The following is an 18,159-nucleotide window of genomic DNA, read 5'->3' as shown; positions in this document are numbered from 1 at the left end:
GGAAAGGCAGAGTAAAGCATGTGCCAACATTTAAAACATACTCTTTGACATGTTACAATTTATAAATAAAAAAACATTTGTTTGACATGACATACTTTGAACTGTTGCTGTGTGACGCTGCCGTTGTCTGGGTTGAGAAACTCAAGGACATGGGGTATCACATCTCTGCAGCAGAAGTTATACGTGCCAAGGGCAGTGAACAGTACATTCTGAGCTTTGCTGCGTACCTGAAAGAAAAGGCTCACTGAATTTAAGTCTATTACAAAACAGTAGGTTAGAGTGCATGAGAAATTAAAACATTACAGAAACAACAAGAACACAAATGATAGAATTGTTTTAAAGTGTGCTCACTCACTTGGCTATAGGTGCTTGTGGAGAGACGCAACAGATCCCTCATCAGCTCCTGGTGAATGCTTCTGTATTGACAGCCTTCCATCGTCAGCTTGCGCAACTTATAGAACACCAAGTTCGAAACTTATGAAATGATAAAACATACTGAAATAACATGACTTGCAAAGTTCTACATAGTCAACTCACTTCGTGCTGGAGCATGACTCTGTCTATGAGGAGAGCTCTTATATGCTGCTTTCTGCCATGGAGCTGCAAAAAGTTGAACTTGAGTTTTGAGGGAAACCTAATTCTGTGGCTTTATTTATATTTACATAGGACGACAAAGTCTCACCCTATTTTCCATAGATTTCTTCACAAGATTGAAGCTCTTCCAACGAGAGTCAAACTCATGTTTGTGAGAACCCTTAAAGTGCAACAGGTCACTGATTATCTAAAAAACAAAGACAAAAACGGGTTTGTATAGGATGAGATGTTATGCAATTACAAACATGAAATGGGACATATTTAACTATTCTACTTTTAAAAGTATGGCAAATAATCAGGCATATTTTATGAAAATGTAATTTTTGCAATCACGTCCGATGCACAGTGACTAAATAGGCAACCTTTCTACTGGGACAATAATTACCACCTATCCTCAACCCCCAAAAAGTGTAGTTTTACAAATTGTTACCTTTATGATCGAAAAGAGAGATTTGGTGTCATCCTCAGAGTTTTCAAGTATGTAATCTGCAAAAAGAGTTTAGGAAGGCTTGTCAATAACCACTTTTTAGGGGGTGAAGAGCTATTGTAAACTTACGAAGCAACAGTCTCATCACACGGCAGATGGATTCTCTGTAGTTCTCTTTAGACTGATCTGGAAATACATGTTAAGACTGCAAAGTAAGTGTGCTTAATATTCAACACTATTTCCCATTAAGTTATTCTGAAGTCGAAATTGTAGTGCACACCATAATCTGCTCCAATATAGAGGGTAGTCTCGTCCAGGTTCACCATACTATGCACTCTGTTTCAAAAGCATAAACTTTACTATTGAAACATTTTATTATACCTCACATCTTTATTGTATTCATTGAACAATAATGTAAAAATACACTCTTAATGAATAGTATGCATTTCATCTAACATATATTTAACTACTTACAGTTCAGGAATCGGTTCTCCTTTCAAGGGCGGCATGAGACCACCAGCTCCTAGGAGGCAGTGCTGAATAATTGTAAGACTCTGTAGGACATCATCTCTGGTGGTAAAAAACAAAAAAACAGGGTAAACAAATCAGTAACAACAGGGCTCCCAAGGAGTAAATTGGAATGTGTTTTACATTCCAAAATAGATTGCTTCGTATAATACCTGCTCATGTCTTGGTCTCCCTCTGCATAACTTTGAAGCCTCTCAAGTTCCGGCTGCAGAATTTGGTCCAACAAAGAGTAAGTGAAGTTGGTTTCATCTACGCTGGGTACATGCCACCGGATGTCCAAGTTCCAGAGGTCACCTGGACGACCCCAATCCTGCATGGGACAAACACATAAGTAAAAGCTACCACATTATCCAGCTACATTTGCATCACTGTAGAGTTGTACAGCCCATTGCACAGCAACAATTTAATAAAGGCTGACTCATTGACAAAATACTTATTAGTGGTTACAGTCAAAGACACAGGGAAGACTTCGCATTTGTCCTAAAGTACATATGACAGTAATACAGTCAATCTATGAATACTTCCATTGGGGAAAGTCTGAAACAAATTAAGTATTTAATAAAGATTGGGTACTCCGGCTTCCTCCCACTTCCAAAGACATGCACCTGGGGATAGGTTGATTGGCAACACTAAATTGGCCCTAGTGTGTGAATGTGAGTGTGAATGTTGTCTGTCTATCTGTGTTGGCCCTGCGATGAGGTAGCGACTTGTCCAGGGTGTACGCCGCCTTCCGTCCGATTGTAGCTGAGATAGGCGCCAGCGCACCCCGCGACCCCAAAAAGGGAATATGCGGTAGAAAATGGATGGATGGATGGATGGACAATAAATACAACTAGGCAGAAAGTCACCCAATTTATCCGCTAATGGATAATTTTTACAGACTCACATTATTTTGGCAGTTTTACTTTATGCAAGTGATTTAATGAATTATAAATCATTTTATTTACCTTAATGGGTAGATAGTCACTGATTGGTTGGCGAAAACCGCTTGGCACACTGCAGTACTCAGTGGGGTAGATAAGGGCTGTGGAGCGCAGGATGTGATGCAGCAGGTTGCAGGCAAGAATGTAGCCCTGCTTACACTTGAGGTGGAGGGTCAACTGCAAAATGTGGGCCAAGTCTGAAGAATAGGTCAAGAGCTTGTCACCATCCACTCGAGTAACCTGGGGAGCACATGGCGAGATTATACAAAATCAGCAGCTGTAAAACGATTCACTATATTCCTATTAACAAATTTTACCTCACCTCAGATAGTAACTGAAGATTCCATAAAAACTCCTTGTCCAGCTCCTCTTCGAGCAAAACTTCCTCATCTGTTACAATTGAAAAAAAATAGGTGTACATTACACAAAAAACAATGAAATCCAAGCAAAGTACATTAACTTTGGACGAAACTGCTTTATGAGGATGCAATGTACTTACTGGCAGCAATTTGGTGTATTTGACTGCAGCAATGAGGCACAAACATTTTAAGAGACTCTGCAGGGTGACACTGAAAGAACAATTAGGTGGTCAATGAGCATTAACCCACATTAACATGATTGCTATATTTCTTCATACACTGGCCAGATTAAAGGCCTACTGAAATGAGATTTTCTTATTTAATCGGGGATAGCAGGTCCATTCTATGTGTCATACTTGATCAATACGCGATATTGCCATATTTTTGCTGAAATAATTTAGTAGAGAACATCGACAATAAAGTTCGCAACTTTTGGTGCTGAAAAAAAAGACTTGCCAGTACCGGAAGTAGCCGACGATATGCGCGTGACGTCACGGGTTGTGGAATTCCTCACATCTGAACATTGTGTTCAATCACGGCCACCAGCAGCGAGAGCGATTCAGACAGAGAAAGCGACGATTCCCCCATTAATTTGAGCGAGGATGAAAGATTCGTGAAAGAGAAAAGTGAGAGTGAAGGACTAGGAAAAAAAAAAAAAAAAAAGACTATACAGTGGGATCGATTTAGATGTTATTAGACAAATTTATTAGGATAATTCTGGAAAATCCCGTATCTGCTTATTGTGTTACAAGTGTTTTAGTGAGATTATATGGTCGTACTTGTACAACCTGAAGGTCGGCCCCACACCTTTCTTCAGCACCAGTCGAGGGGTGGTGGCGATGCCCATCTTTGCCCTTCGCAAGGGACCCTCTTCGAAACACGATCTTTCGAAATGATCGCTGCATAATACACTGTACTTTGTGTGTGTTGTCCAATCCAACCGTGTTCGCTTGACCGCTCTGTTCCATAGTAAAGCTTCACCATCATCTTTCGGGAATGTAAACAATGACACACCGGCTGTGTTTGTGTTGCTAAAGGCGGCCGCAATACACCGCTTCCCACCAACAGCTTTCTTCTTTGACGTCTCCATTATTCATTGAACAAATTGCAAAAGATTCAGTAACACAGATGTCCATAATACTGTGGAATAATGAGATGAAAAGAGACGATGCGTGACCTCACGCGCACGCGTAATCATACCGTGACGTTTTAGCATGATATTTCCGCGGGAAATTTAAAATTGCAATTTAGTAAACTAAACTGGCTGTATTGGCATGTGTTGCAATGTTAAGATTTCATCATTGATATATAAACTATCAGACTGCGTGGCCTTTAACAGGGCTCAATTAGGCTAGGGTAGGCATTAATCATGGTCATTTTTTTTTGGTTTGTTGAAGTGGACTACACAACTGGCATTTACAGGGGAACAATTATGATTTTAACACACTTGCGTATGGTCTACTCTCGATAATAAGTATTGGAGATGCTTTGGTGTAACTTTTGCTCCACAGTCACAAACGGTTCATGTATGGAGGAGGCGTTTCCTGATTGCAAATGAAACCCATATCGCCCCACTCACTCCTTTTTTTGAAAATGTACACTGTGAAATATATATCTTGAAGATATCATTTACATTTTTCTTTCGGTCATGGTAGGAAATACATTTAATCTACAGTGTATAAATTTGCCACAACATTAGGTTCACATAAAAAGTGATATAGCGCACATACCATGATTATGACGAAAATAATACTTCCTAATATCCTACCTTTTGTGGTTTTTCCACAAACTTAGTTGTAATGTCGCAATAGTGCTGTCTTTTTGTCAGAGTTTAGCGGCTAATCCAACTTTCTACACACCGGTCCAATATAACAAAATCCATCGGGTAAAATGTAGCGTACAACAAACACAGACGTATTTATTTTATAGAAATCAGAACAAGCAGGGGAGCATGATACAAAAGGAGTAACACTGCAATCTATAGGCAGCAAAGCACAGGGGGTTCGGGGGGCTGGCCGAGATCACGACTAGAAACGCCCAAAATATTATTTCCACCACACTAAGGATGTAACGGTAAACAGTATAATGATAAGCCGCGGTAAAATTTTCGTCGGTTAGTAATACCGATTAAATATTAAATTACTGGAAAACCATGATTTATTAAAACATTTTATGCAACACTGCTTACTTCCTGGAAATGGCGCCAAAGCAGCGCTGGTGCATGCGCATTAAAAACCATGGCGGAACAAAACTACACAGACTTTGCTACGGAGATTTCCCCTCGGAGTAAAGAGAGTGAAGCGCTTGGTTTAACTTGATTTTCTTTTGCTTCATTTCCGTGGCGTCTCTATGTGCGTTTAAGAGCGCACTGCTGCTTTTAGACAGGCGACAGGTGTGGACAATTTTGGAGACAGACGTATTTGTCTCACACTAAAAGTGTATAGCAAACTATTTGATGTTGCTTTCATTTTCTCAATACAGCGTCCATCAGCTGTGATTGTGAGTTAATGACGTGCGAAAACACGCAGCAAGCGGTGTGTTGGAAAACATTGCCTCGACTTGTTTATAAAGTCTTTAGTTTGTTTACTGGGATGTCCCCTTGTGATTTTTTTAACTGCAAACTGCATCAATTCTAGCTATAACGTTACACAGGAAATCATTTTAAATGTATGGTTTGTTTTTGTAAAATAAAACCTGGTTGAAAGATTTCAGTATAAGTAATTTTTAAAAATTTGGAGCACATTTAAAAATACCGCAATAATAATATTTGTGATCATTTTGGTCACAATAACTGTGATAAGAAATGTTCATACCGTGACATCCCTACAGCAAACTCTGATGTCAGACTGTGCCATCTGTTTAAAAAAGACTGCAAAACGCAGCATTCAGAGACACCTGAAACTGCATGCAATTTTACACACAAAAGCATGACCGTTGTGATATAATTGTTTAACCCAATTATCCAACACTGTAAAAATAATTAGAAGTCAGAAAGGAGAACAATCATCATAAGTGGGATACAGGGTCAAGTAAAGCGGAGACCACTATTTATGGAAGCACAGTATTTAGTTACCTTAGCAGCAGCACGACACATGTCTGCCACCATCCTTCCAGATACACGTGTCTCAAAAATGTTGGTGGTTGCAAAGTTAAAGACCTTTTCCAGAGCCACCTGTTAAAAAAATATATGGCCATAAATAATTGAAACTTTTATGTAACCACATTAAATATATATATTGTTTTGTGTTGACCTTGAAGATGTCCAAGGAGCACTGAGTGAGGATTGTGCTGAAGGTGGAAGACAAACCAAGCTCCACCAGACTTTCTAAATGGGTCATTTTCTCAGTTTCTGTTTCCTCGCGCGTTTGTTCCAGAGTGCTACTGTCAATCAGGGCAAAACACCTAAACACATTATGAAACATTGATGAAAGAGTTTGTCACACAGGAGATAACCATTGTTTATCATTATAGTACTACCACTTACAACATAGAATTAATCAAAAATCCTCTACATACCTATCCATGAATTGAAGTACAAAGTCTTCAAACTCTGCAGAAGCTGAGCACATCTCCCTTTCCACCTTAAAAGTTGCAAAGTTTAGAACAAATCAGTATGCATGTACACATACTTTTGCATTATTCATGATCATTTAACAGTACTTCACCTCTGTCAAATCAGTTCTTTCGTGGAGGACGGACGAACAGTCCACCAAAGGCACAAGAGTCACAAATGTAGCAATAAACTGGAAAGTGATCTGCAAGGAAAGCAATAACTGGATAGTGAAGGCGATCAGTCAAAAAAAAGACAAAAATTGTTTTAGAGTGCCAGACAGGAAGCCTACCATGCACTTGCTAAAGTCATTCGGGTCAACTCCTGGCAGTGCTCTCATGAGTAGGGGCAACATGTGAGTCGGGCCTTCAAGAAAGTACTTCCCACCCGAGACTAAGCTCCGTGCGACACCGATCATGCAGCTTAGGGTGGCTGTCAGCTGGTGGGGTTCTGTTAGAGTCTCCAGTGCAGGGTATGTTCTACATCAGTGACAACAATTAGCCCCTTGTGTTGAGCCCAAAGACTGCCTTGTTTCTTAATCAGAGTGGAAAAACAGTAACAGCGTGTCCGACTCTAAAGAGGCAGGCCCAGAAGTTATAAAAGATATTATTTAACTTGCCTCTCTAGTACAGGAGGAATGACCAACTCGGGCCTCATTAGTGCGAGGTTCTGAAGAGCTTGGGCGGCATCCAGACTGCCTGTTTTGCTGAACATGGCCAGTAGAACAGGCTGCATCATACTCTCCACAAAGTTGGTAATATCTTCCTCTGTGAGCTTGTGGGTGTCTGGAACTGGAGTTAGCCACGACAGCTTTCTGTAGCGCTCTCTATGTACCCGACGAACCACACTCGCCGGGAGACGTTGGAGCAACTTCATGAGTTTCATCTGGATAGAACAGGACAGGAACACACAATAAAGGGTAACAGTCAAATTTATGAAATTAAAATAGCTATTTGCATGAAAGTAGTTGGAAAATGGTTTTGTACAGAAAATTTATTGAAGCAAAATTGTTTGAAAAACATGTATCTCAATCGGTGTGTGTGTAATCCAATTCATGTGTGTGTAATCCAATTCACGTGTGTGTGTACTAATGTGTGTGTCTGTATACCTGACACCTCAACATGCCTACCGATGGAGGCCCGTCCAAATATTTGAGAAGCACCACATTACTTCATAAAGTACTGTAGTTGTTTGTAGCACATTATATTGTATTTTTACAATGGTCATTATCAAGAAGTTTTTCTTATCCAAAAGCATGTTACATGTTAAAAATGTTGTTGTTTTTGAGGACCCAGAACAGAATAATATAATTTAAAATATTTTAAATAGGGAACATTAATTTGACATTTGAGTATTTTGGTTAGAGTGTGGTCACAGAAGCATTAAACTCCTAAGCTGAAGTACCACTGTACAAGGCAAAAGTCAACTGCGTAGAAACAAACAAGTCCCAGACTAGGATTGAATCCAATAACTTTGTTGCGACAGTGCTAACTATTAGCCAACTGGGCTGTACATCTTATCTCCAAAAATACATGTTGCACTTTGGTGCCTGTGCTTTAACAAATCAAGAAGAGGGGCTTCCTCAAACCATCCTGCTCTTGAGGACATTCAATACTATTGCAGCAATCTCACTCATATGTTTTCTTGTTATTTCTGAACTAGTATGTAAACCGAGACAGCCAAGAAGATTCATTCTTGAAAAACAATGACAAATGTGTTTGCCCCTCTGACGCTGTACACATTGCTGACGTGAGTTGGAAAGAAGCACACTTGGAATAAGCTGTGGAAAAGTGACATCACGATGTGATGCTTGATCACAGACTGTCCCGGTGTATTTGTTGTCTAAAACTACAAACTATAAATTATAGGAATGCAATAGACTTGCTTGATGAATCATTGTAATAGCTTATTCATATTCATGGAAAGGAAAAAAAAAAGTAACTCACCAACCAGCGACCGTGGTTTGATGGATGGAAAAAAGATGTAATGCTGTTGAAAAGGCCAGTGAGTTGTGCTTGAGTTTGTTTACTTGGTCCACCCTAAAATTGACAAGGAAGCAGTCATGGAGAAACATTTTTAAACTGACGTTGCCAAAATCCATGGACACCAGACAAACCAGAAGTGATGATATCCATAGCACCACATGGCCAATATCGTAGGCATTGGTCACGTATCGCGGAACCATCATCTGGCTGGTTCCCACAGGAAGATTCAAACTCCTCAAAATTCTTGTGAAAATCTGAAAAGTATTATAATAATACATAAAATATATATCTGATAAAGCTGGCAGTTTAGTAGAAATAAATAAAAGCTGGCGGTTTAGTAGAAAGAAATAAAACAATGTTTTTCACAGAGAAGTCACATGGCTGGAACATAAAACATGTCACTTTATATTGGTGACCCTCAAGATCAACAAGGAAACTTGATAGTTTGTTTCTTTAACACGCAGTTGTGGTTGTGAAACACAAACACACACACACACACACACACACACTGAGTCATACTGTCCATGAGAACATGTGCAAAAATTAAAAACCTGTCATTTCCTGTACCCTCCATTTTGAGAAGTAGAACATACCTTGGGGATATAAGAATCCCAATCAATGTAGCCAATGTTGTCATTGGCCAAGCGAGCGAAGAGATTGACTAGGTGCTACGAAAACAGAATGACAAATGAGCGAGACTGAAATAAAAGACAAAATACATAACAGGTCATGGAGACTAATATGCTGTACTCACCAATTCCCAGCTTGGAAGATTCTGCACTGACACCCACAAGTTGATCAACTCTTCAAACCACAATCTGGCAGAAAAACAGTTTAGTTCAAAAGTCTATGGAGAATTCATTAAAAAAAAAAAAAAAGTTAAAGTACTAATGATTGTCACACACACTAGGTGTGGTGAAATGTGTCCTCTGCATTTGACCCATCCCCTTGTTCACCCCGTGGGATGTGAGGGGAGCAGTGGGCAGCAGCGGGGCTGCGCCCGGGAATCATTTATGGTGATTTAACCCCCAATTCCAAACCTAGATGCTGAGTGCCAAGCAGGGAGGCAATGGGTCCCATTTTTTAATAGTCTTTGGTAATAAGCACTACAATTAAAGTGCTTTAGAGGTAAAAAGACTTGAAAAGCTACTACATCAATATACAATAGATTTTGATGTAGGGTTTATTTTATGCACTGAGGAAGCAAGTATTATAGTTATTTTAGTCTATCAGTTGTTGATCCATTTTAATCAAATTTCTACAGTGGTACCTCAACTTACAAGTAATTTGTGATACGAGCTGTCTTCCGGCTTCTTGTTATGCTTTAAGTTGTGACCATATTTGAGTTACGAGCCCAACCCGCTGTCGGTCTTAGTAGTTTTTGTTACAGGGTTTAGCCGTTTGAGCAATAAAGAGTTAAAATATTGTTATGCGTTGCTGTTCGCGCTTTGTTTACACAAAATACAAATGTACATTTTGATTAAACAGTCGGGGTGTGCATTTCAGCACCGCTAAAAAGATTGACATCCCACCCTCCTCAGTTCCGGTGTGTGAAGAGAAAGCGGAAGACCAAATCAGAGTCCCATTTAGCAACCTACTTGGCGAGTCACTGTAATGTAATTTCGCATCACACAAGGCAGCTTCCGCGGCAAGCAGCCAAAAACTTCCATCCATCCATTTTCTTCCGCTTATTCCCTTTTGGGGTCGCGGGGGGCGCTGGTGCCTATCTCAGCTACAATCGGGCGGAAGGCGGCCAAACAACATGTATCCATTAAAACAATAAGAATCTGCAGTTGCTGTTTTTGGCATGTTTCAGTGTGTTCCGTCAACTCCTGACTCAACAAACTGGATGAATGGGCATTACATTTGATACACGGACTTCTATATCACTTGTTGTCAATTGACTTCTCCTGTCCGTCACTCAAGTATGTTCGTGTGCAATATTAACATCAATTTTTTAGTTTCTACACAAAGACAGCATTGCCCTATTTCACAAAAGAAACAAGCAACCAGCTTTATGACAAACAGTTGCAAATAATAAGCAGACTTTGCAACACTGGACAGATAAGCAGCCCGAAGAAGAAACAGCATTCTTCTGTTCCCCATGGTAAACGCGGTACAAAAATATTACATAAAACTACTGTAGAGGGGAACTTTGATTTACGAAAACCTATTTGCAAATGTTTTGGTTTACATACATTTAAACAGCAACATATATGCCTGTGTGCAAACTATGTCTTGGCGTACGAAAGCTTTATCCAATCATTCATTCATTTTGCATGCCGCTTGAAACCATAGGAGGCTGCCATTTTGATGACATCACTTCCTGTACACGCGAGCACGGCCATTTTGAAAAAGTGGGCCCCCTACGACACATCCTGTTTACCTCCTGTATACACGGGTGCAGCCATTTCGAAGAGTTTCAACAGCGAGCGGCACTTTTGATGTGTTTTTTATCCACTATCGTCATACCTTGCGCCGGTCAGAGCTGTGCGGGCCTTTCTTAAAGATCACTTTGTGTGATCAGAAATGCTTTAAATGTGTCAAAACTGTCACGGTCAGCTTTGTGTACAGCTTCAGGTTGCTAGACAACCACTGAGGTAGGATTTTAGCTGGGTAATTAGCCTCTGGCTTGCGGCACCTTAATTTCAATGATTTTTATCAGCTAAGGGAGCTTTGTTCTGCAGCAATTATTTAGTCGTGATGAGAGATAAAAATGCCACAGTGGACTTTTATTACAGTAAAGGAAAGAAAATTACCTGGACACAAGCCGATGAAGGATCGCCACACACTGCTAGTTTGTGCTAACGCTAGCGGCGGCTACGCTAAGCCAATGTTGGTTTATCACTTCAAAACTGCCAGTGTTAAAAAATGCCACACACATATTACTATTACTAAAATTGGGAGTTTTGTCAAGACTACAGCCAATTATTCATGTTTACATTGATTCTTATGGAGAACTCCGCTTTGCAATACAAATGTTTTGGTTTACGAACCATGTTGAAGAACCAATTAAGTTCGTAAATCGGGGTTTCACAGTATTAAAAATTTAATCGTCAGGAAAATTCTTATCCTTTATTTTGTATGTTGTCTATATCGCGCAACTGTAGTTGAGACACATTTTGGTTCACCTGAATTTTCCATGTCAATAGAAACTGAATGGGGGTGGGAAACACACACTTTGTTACCAAACCATTCACTGATTGGGACCAGAAAAAAGCTAATTATATGTGCACTCTTACTTGAAGCCTTTATGGTGCAGCTCTGGTGGTAGGGTTGTGGGTAAAAAGAGTTCAAAGTAGCTTATTGCCCTCTGCATGGTGACGTCAAATGGGCAAAATAGTGGTCTCCACTCATCTAGCATTTCCTGAGTTGCAGACACTGGAAAATATCTGCATCAAAACAAAACACCAGAGAGAGAGAGAACAACATTGAGTTATTATGGAAGTTGCTGCGCAAAAAATCATTCATATTACATGAAGTATTTAAAGCAGCAAAGCAGGTACCAAAGCCTGACAAACCTCTTAAAAGCCTAAGAGACCACATTCTCACACACAACCTGTACCATTCACTACTATGATGCAGCTGTACTGGTGTCAAAAATTTGATATTGCAAAACACATGAATCAGCATCACTGAATTATATAACCGGCAGGGGGGAGATGACGGGTCACACCTGGCACATTCTCGGTTTTTGCATCAATCCAGTGGTTCTAATGGGCTCATAGTACTACCGGGGGTCTTTTTAGTTTCATTACATCACAGCGGGTTATGTCAAGTCACTAGCTTCTTTAGGGGAAAGACAAGCACTTGAGCAGGTCAAGGAAGTACTGTTCCAGCTCCGATCCACTAGCTGACCACAAATCACACTCACTCGTCCCAGTGACAGCAAACTCTCACACAAGACAGAATTAGACAAATAATAGGATTATCTGACTAAGTGCAAAGTGAGGACTGTCCTCGTGCTGGCCTAAGGTCTGGAAGCACATAACCATGGTGGACACAGTAGACCTGCTTGCTCATTTATAGACATTAGAGGTGCAGCACTTTTCTTCAGTTGAATAGAATATATCATAGTTTTTCTGTACTTCAATAAACTAAAACAATAAAAATATACCACTACAATATACTACTTTTTTCTTCTATTATTGTCGAATATTATCAGGAATCACGTAATCAGTCTGTCCTACTATACAATATCAAGGATTGGTCACTGGAACACTGGAACCAATCCAGACATGGTCTTGGCGAGTGCTGGTCATGACAGCCGGCAAGAGATGTCTCAACATTGACCATCTTTGATTACAACCCCCGAACTTGTAGTCACGATTGATTTCAAGTGAGCCGCAAAAGCATTGCAACTTTCGCAAGGCCAATTGGAAACTATACAGCTTCATCACAGATCAACTTGCTCAGGACCTTCCATCTCCTCACCACTGGTAACAGTGACTTTGCAGGACCAATGCAGCAGGTTGGGCGGATTGCCAATTGAACACGGAGTGGAAGAAGAGCACATACAGACATTCATTTCAGACACCAGTTCTTCATTGTCAGGAATGTGTCTCCCCAGACCTGCCTGGTCAGGCTAAACCGCCATTAAACTAGCGTTGTACTTTTATGCTCAACAAAGCACAAATGATGTATGGCTCCTACAGTGATCTGTGAGTGTGGCGCATAGGAACAAACAACTGACCACATCAAAATATCTTGCCCCCTCTACAGTCTTCCAAACGGAGCCCATGGTCTGAAAGCAGTTGATAACAATGCTATGGCCTGGCTGTTTAACAAATGTCTAAGGATGTACAGGTTTTTACACACCTCTACTGAAACCATCACTTTTCCTACAACAAAGAAAATCCAAGTATGTTTGTATTATTTTGTCCCCATATTTTCTTTATCATTATTTTATGTGCTGATTGGCTGGAAGAAATCACTCTATAGCACAGGTGCCAAACACATTTTTATTGTGGACTTGTTCCCCATATTTTCTATTTGATAATTACTTTAAATGCTGATTGGCTGAAAGAAATCCCTCTCAAGCAGAGGTGTCAAATTGTTATCGTGGATCACACATCAGTTAAGGCTGCCTTCAGAGGGCCACTTCCAAATACAAAACATATAACAATGTAAATGCATAATTGTTTTATCACCGTGATATTACACAATTGTTCTTCATTTGATTATTGCCATTGTTTACCAACAAACTGATGGAAACTGTGGACTCACAAGTCATGGTAAAAACCCTAGTTGTAGATTTTTTTTCAAAAACGGTTATAATGACCAAAAAAGATATAATTAATAGCTTGTTTCATCTTATAATTAAATATTTATTTAGGAACAACTGCAATTAAATGCAGTATTTTTTTTGGGTCGAAAGTGCAATACAATTAGCAAAGATGATGAAGTGTCTTATTATTTACAGGCTTTTGCAGGCCACATAAAATTTTGTGGCAAAGCAGGTGTGGCCCCCTTGTGTTTGACACCTGTACAATATTGTGTGCGGCATATTTTTCTACGAGTTTTTTTTTTAATGTTGTGAAATAAAATGATTTTACAGATTTTGTACTTACGGTCTGCAGCTCTTTATTAATGTCTTCAACACACCTTCCACGGAACTGTACAAAAAAACAGAAACACATGTCATGGATATGTTATTCAAAACACATTTAAATACTGATCTTAAAATAATTCCTCCACTGCAATGCGGTTTCAATTTGATGTCATGCACACATTCAATTTGTCACACAAGTGTCTGTTGTTTAGGTTAGAGAACTACAGTGACTTTATTGGGTATAAATAGTAATATGTGAAATATGTCACTTGTTTATAAGACGTTGTGCTGTGGTTAAGGCTATACATAAGTTGTATGCATAATTCTGACATGATGACCTTTGGTGCATAATCTAAACAGCAGGGCCCTGGTCATACAAGGGTGTTGAAAGCACAGGACCAATATAACCACAGCTTTGGGAGCACCCCACCCTCATTCCCACCTATCTGCGCTCTGTCATGCACACTAAAGCCATGCCTTGTTGGAAATGGCCTGCCAAACCCACTTACCAACAATATAACTTAGCAATAACACAATGCTTTTTGGAGCTTACAAACTCTACTTTTCCCATGCCAAATCATGGGTTGAAGCAAAATGCAACAACGGTATACAAGTGTATGGAAGTTGGTCAATGTTATAAGACTGAAAGATCACAAAATGAACCAAACACATGCGTGGCAAAATCTTCAATCAAGAGCCAGTCATGACAGGCCCATTTTAAGTGCCTGGAGATCAGTACTTGACCATAGTGTGTTAGGGACAAACCCCTTACATTCCGACATTTTCAAGGATGAGAAAAAACGTGACCGGAGTTTCTGCTGACTTATGTGGTGCTGTGTTACTGCGGCAATGCAATAAGCAAGCTCTTGTTACAATTAATATAACGGTCAGAGGAAAATTTTGTCAAAAAAAAAAAAAGACATTCAGTACTACATTGAAAGTGACTTCTCAATAAGCCAGTGATTAAGGGGAAAACATTGTTAGCTGCAGTGCGACAGTCTCCTCAATGAGTGAAATGTTAACATTGATTCAGCCTTAATCTATTTTATGTCCCAAGCTGCATATGGGCTGTCCAATTTTTGTTTTCACATGCAATGTGTCAAAAAATGAATGAGTGTCTCAAAGAATGAAAACACAAAGGAGCGTTGTTGTTCTTACCACCATTGAACCAATTTTAGCATAATGAGTTTAGCTGATGAACGAGGCCAGGGAGAACTGAATGTGAGAGGGGGACAAAGGCATAAAGAACACATTCAGCACCAGAAAATGTGCCAATCATGCAAAATATAAACATATGACACATCACTTTGTTGTAAAATCCGATTTTACAAGTGTGTTTTAAATGAAGTTGAGCTGCCGATCAGCCAAATAAAGCAGTTTGTTCGCATCAGGTGTAAAGCAACAAAGATATGATAGCGATCTACAATGTTTTCATAGCACCATAAAAGAGCACCTCGCACTGCTTGCTTTAACAAAAAACAATGAATGAACAACATTTGAATGCCTCTCGAAAGCATCAAATGTGCAAATCATTGTAGCATATACAAATACTGGGAAGGTCAGTTCAGAGTTGTTATAGGACTCATGATTACCAGGAGCATAAAACATATGGTTAAAACATGAATTATGCAGAATTGTAAAGTTTGGTGTGTGTGCTATTTGGAGTAACCTACAGATCAGTCTCATTTTGGGTATGTGGGAGGCTGACTGACAATGCCAACAGATCACACTACAGACAGTGCACATGGAAAGTATTCACAGCACTTCACATATTCCACATCTTCTTTATGTTACAACCTTATTCCAAAATGCAATAATTTAATTTTAGTCATGAAAATTCTACACACAATAATGTGAAAAGTTTATTTTAGATAATTTTGTAAATTTATTACAAATAAAAAACTAAGAAATCACATGTGAATACATAAGTATGAATACATAAGTATTCACAACCTTTGCCTTGAAGCTGAGCTCAAAAGTGAGCTCAGGTGCATCCTGTTTCAACTGATCATCCTTGAGATGTTCCTACAGCTTAATTGGAGTTCACCTGTGGTAAATTGGACATGATTTAGAAAAGCACACGCTTGTCTATATATATAAGGTCCCACACTTGAAAGTGCATGGCAAAGCACAAACCAAGAATTATCCATCCATCCATCCATCTTCTTCCGCTTATCCGAGGTTGGATCGCGGGGGCAGCAGCCTAAGCAGGGAAGCCCAGACCTCCCTCTCCCCAGCCACTTCGTCTAGCTCTTCCCGGGGGATCCCGCAGCGTTACCAGGCCAGCCGGGAGACATAGTCTTCCCAATGTGTCCTGGTTCTTCCCTGTGGCCTCCTACCGGTTGGACTTGCCCTAAACACCTCCCTAGGGAGGCGTTCGGGTGGCATCCTGACCGGATGCCCGAACCACCTAATCTGGCTCCTCTCGATGTGGAGGAACAGCGGCTTTACTTTGAGTTTCTCCCGGATGACAGAGCTTCTCACCCTATCTCTAAGGGAGAGCTCCGCCACACGGCGGAGGAAACTCATTTCGGCCGCTTGTACCCGTGATCTTATCCTTCCGGTCATGACCCAAAGCTCATGACCATAGGTAAGGATGGGAACGTAGATCGACCAGTAAATTTAGAGCTTTGCCTTCCAGCTCAGCTCCTTCTTTACCACAACGGATCGGTACAACGTCCGCATTACTGAAGACGCCGCACTGATCCGCTTGTCGTTCATTTTTTTTTTCTTTGTCATGAAAAAGGGAGGTTTTTGTTATGAAAAAGGGAGTTTTTTTGGGGTGGTGCACTAATTGTAAGTGTACCTTATGTTCTTTATGTTGATTTAATTAAAAAAAATAAAAATAAAAATAAAAAAAATATTTTTTTTAAATTAAAAGAAAATACAAATGTATTAAAAAAATTTCTGCGGCCGGTACCAATCGAGCCGCACCTCGGTACCGGGCCGCGGCCCGGTGGTTGGGGACCACTGCCCTGAAGAACCCTACCGAGAGTATAGAGCTGGTCCACAGTTCCACAACCAGGATGAAAACCACACTGTTCCTCCTGAATCGAGGTTCGACTGTCCGGCGTAGCCTCCTCTCCAGTACACCTGAATAAACCTAACCGGGAAACCTGAGGAGTGTGATCCCACGATAGTTGGAACACACCGTCCGGTCCCCCTTCTTAAAGAGAGGGACCACCACCACGGTCTACCAATCCAGAGGCACCGTCTCCCATGTCCACGCGAAGCTGCAGAGTCTTGTCAACCAAACAGCCCCACAGCCTCCAGAGCCTTAAGGATCTCATCCACCCCTGTGGCCTTGCCACCGAGGAGCTTTTTAACTACCTCAGCAACCTCAGCCCCAGAAATAGGAGAGCCCACCACAGATTCCCCAGGCACTGCTTCCTCATAGGAAGACGTGTTGGTGGGATTGAGGAGGTCTTCGAAGTATTCCTTCCACCGATCCACAACATCCGCAGTCGAGGTCTGCAGAGCACCATCCGCACCATACACGGTGTTGACAGTGTACTGCTTCCCCTTCCTGAGGCGGCGGATGGTGGTCCAGAATCGCTTCGAAGCAGTCGTTTTCCATGGCTTCCCCGAACTCCTCCCATGTCCGAGTTTTTGCCTCCGCGACCGCTGAAGCTGCACACCGCTTGGCCTGTTGGTACCTGTCCACTGCCTCCGGAGTCCTATGAGCCAAAATAACCAGATAGGACTCCTTCTTCAGCTTGATGGCATCCCTCACCGCTGGTGTCCACCAACGGGTTCTAGGACTACGTTACGGCCAAAGCTCCAATCGGCTGCCTCGACAATAGAGGTGCAGAACATGGTCCACTCGGACTCAATGTCCAGCACCTCCCTCGTGACATGTCCAAAGTTCTTCCGGAGGTGGGAATTTAAACTTTCTCTGACAGGAGACTCTGCCAGACGTTCCCAGCAAACACTCACAATGCGTTTGGGCCTGCCAGGTCTTTCCGGCATCCTCCCCCACCATTACAGCCAACTCCCCACCAGGTGGTGATCGGTAGAAAGCTCCACCCCTCTCTTCACCAGAGTGTCCAAAACATGAGGCCGCAAATCCGATGATACAACTACAAAGTCGATAATGGAACTGCGGCCTAGGGTTTCCTAATCCAAAAGGGCACATATGGTCACCCTTATGTTTGAACATGGTGTTTGTTATGGACAAACTGTGACGAGCACAAAAGTCCAATAATAAAACAACACTCGGGTTCCGATCCGGGTGCCCATTCT

The 18,159-nt window shown here is 41.0% G+C and overlaps 1 protein-coding gene across 2 annotated transcripts in view; it reads right to left on the bottom strand.

Annotated features, from left to right (window-relative positions):
• Positions 1-18,159, bottom strand: part of psme4a (proteasome activator subunit 4a) — a 40,649-nt gene that overhangs the window by 13,676 nt on the left and 8,814 nt on the right. Inside the window, exons 4-28 of one of the 2 annotated variants that reach the window (XM_061910428.1) lie at positions 15,076-15,132; positions 13,937-13,981; positions 11,609-11,758; positions 9,121-9,184; positions 8,960-9,034; positions 8,498-8,620; positions 8,328-8,420; positions 7,001-7,266; positions 6,674-6,860; positions 6,497-6,586; positions 6,348-6,412; positions 6,083-6,233; positions 5,905-6,003; positions 2,972-3,041; positions 2,795-2,862; positions 2,497-2,712; positions 1,702-1,859; positions 1,496-1,591; positions 1,302-1,357; positions 1,151-1,207; positions 1,025-1,080; positions 683-781; positions 538-600; positions 356-451; positions 96-227 (exon numbers count right to left, since the gene is read on the bottom strand). In XM_061910428.1, the coding sequence (XP_061766412.1) occupies positions 96-227; positions 356-451; positions 538-600; positions 683-781; positions 1,025-1,080; positions 1,151-1,207; positions 1,302-1,357; positions 1,496-1,591; positions 1,702-1,859; positions 2,497-2,712; positions 2,795-2,862; positions 2,972-3,041; positions 5,905-6,003; positions 6,083-6,233; positions 6,348-6,412; positions 6,497-6,586; positions 6,674-6,860; positions 7,001-7,266; positions 8,328-8,420; positions 8,498-8,620; positions 8,960-9,034; positions 9,121-9,184; positions 11,609-11,758; positions 13,937-13,981; positions 15,076-15,132 (2,632 nt within the window). The remainder of the gene's footprint in view (positions 1-95; positions 228-355; positions 452-537; positions 601-682; positions 782-1,024; positions 1,081-1,150; positions 1,208-1,301; positions 1,358-1,495; positions 1,592-1,701; positions 1,860-2,496; positions 2,713-2,794; positions 2,863-2,971; positions 3,042-5,904; positions 6,004-6,082; positions 6,234-6,347; positions 6,413-6,496; positions 6,587-6,673; positions 6,861-7,000; positions 7,267-8,327; positions 8,421-8,497; positions 8,621-8,959; positions 9,035-9,120; positions 9,185-11,608; positions 11,759-13,936; positions 13,982-15,075; positions 15,133-18,159) is intronic. The other variant, XM_061910429.1, reaches the window with a different exon arrangement.

Source organism: Nerophis ophidion, linkage group LG09 (assembly GCF_033978795.1).
Source record: "Nerophis ophidion isolate RoL-2023_Sa linkage group LG09, RoL_Noph_v1.0, whole genome shotgun sequence".
Classification (NCBI taxonomy): domain Eukaryota; kingdom Metazoa; phylum Chordata; class Actinopteri; order Syngnathiformes; family Syngnathidae; genus Nerophis; species Nerophis ophidion.
The sequence above is the reverse complement of the archived record's forward strand: the minus strand, read 5'-3'. Positions and strand labels throughout refer to the sequence as shown.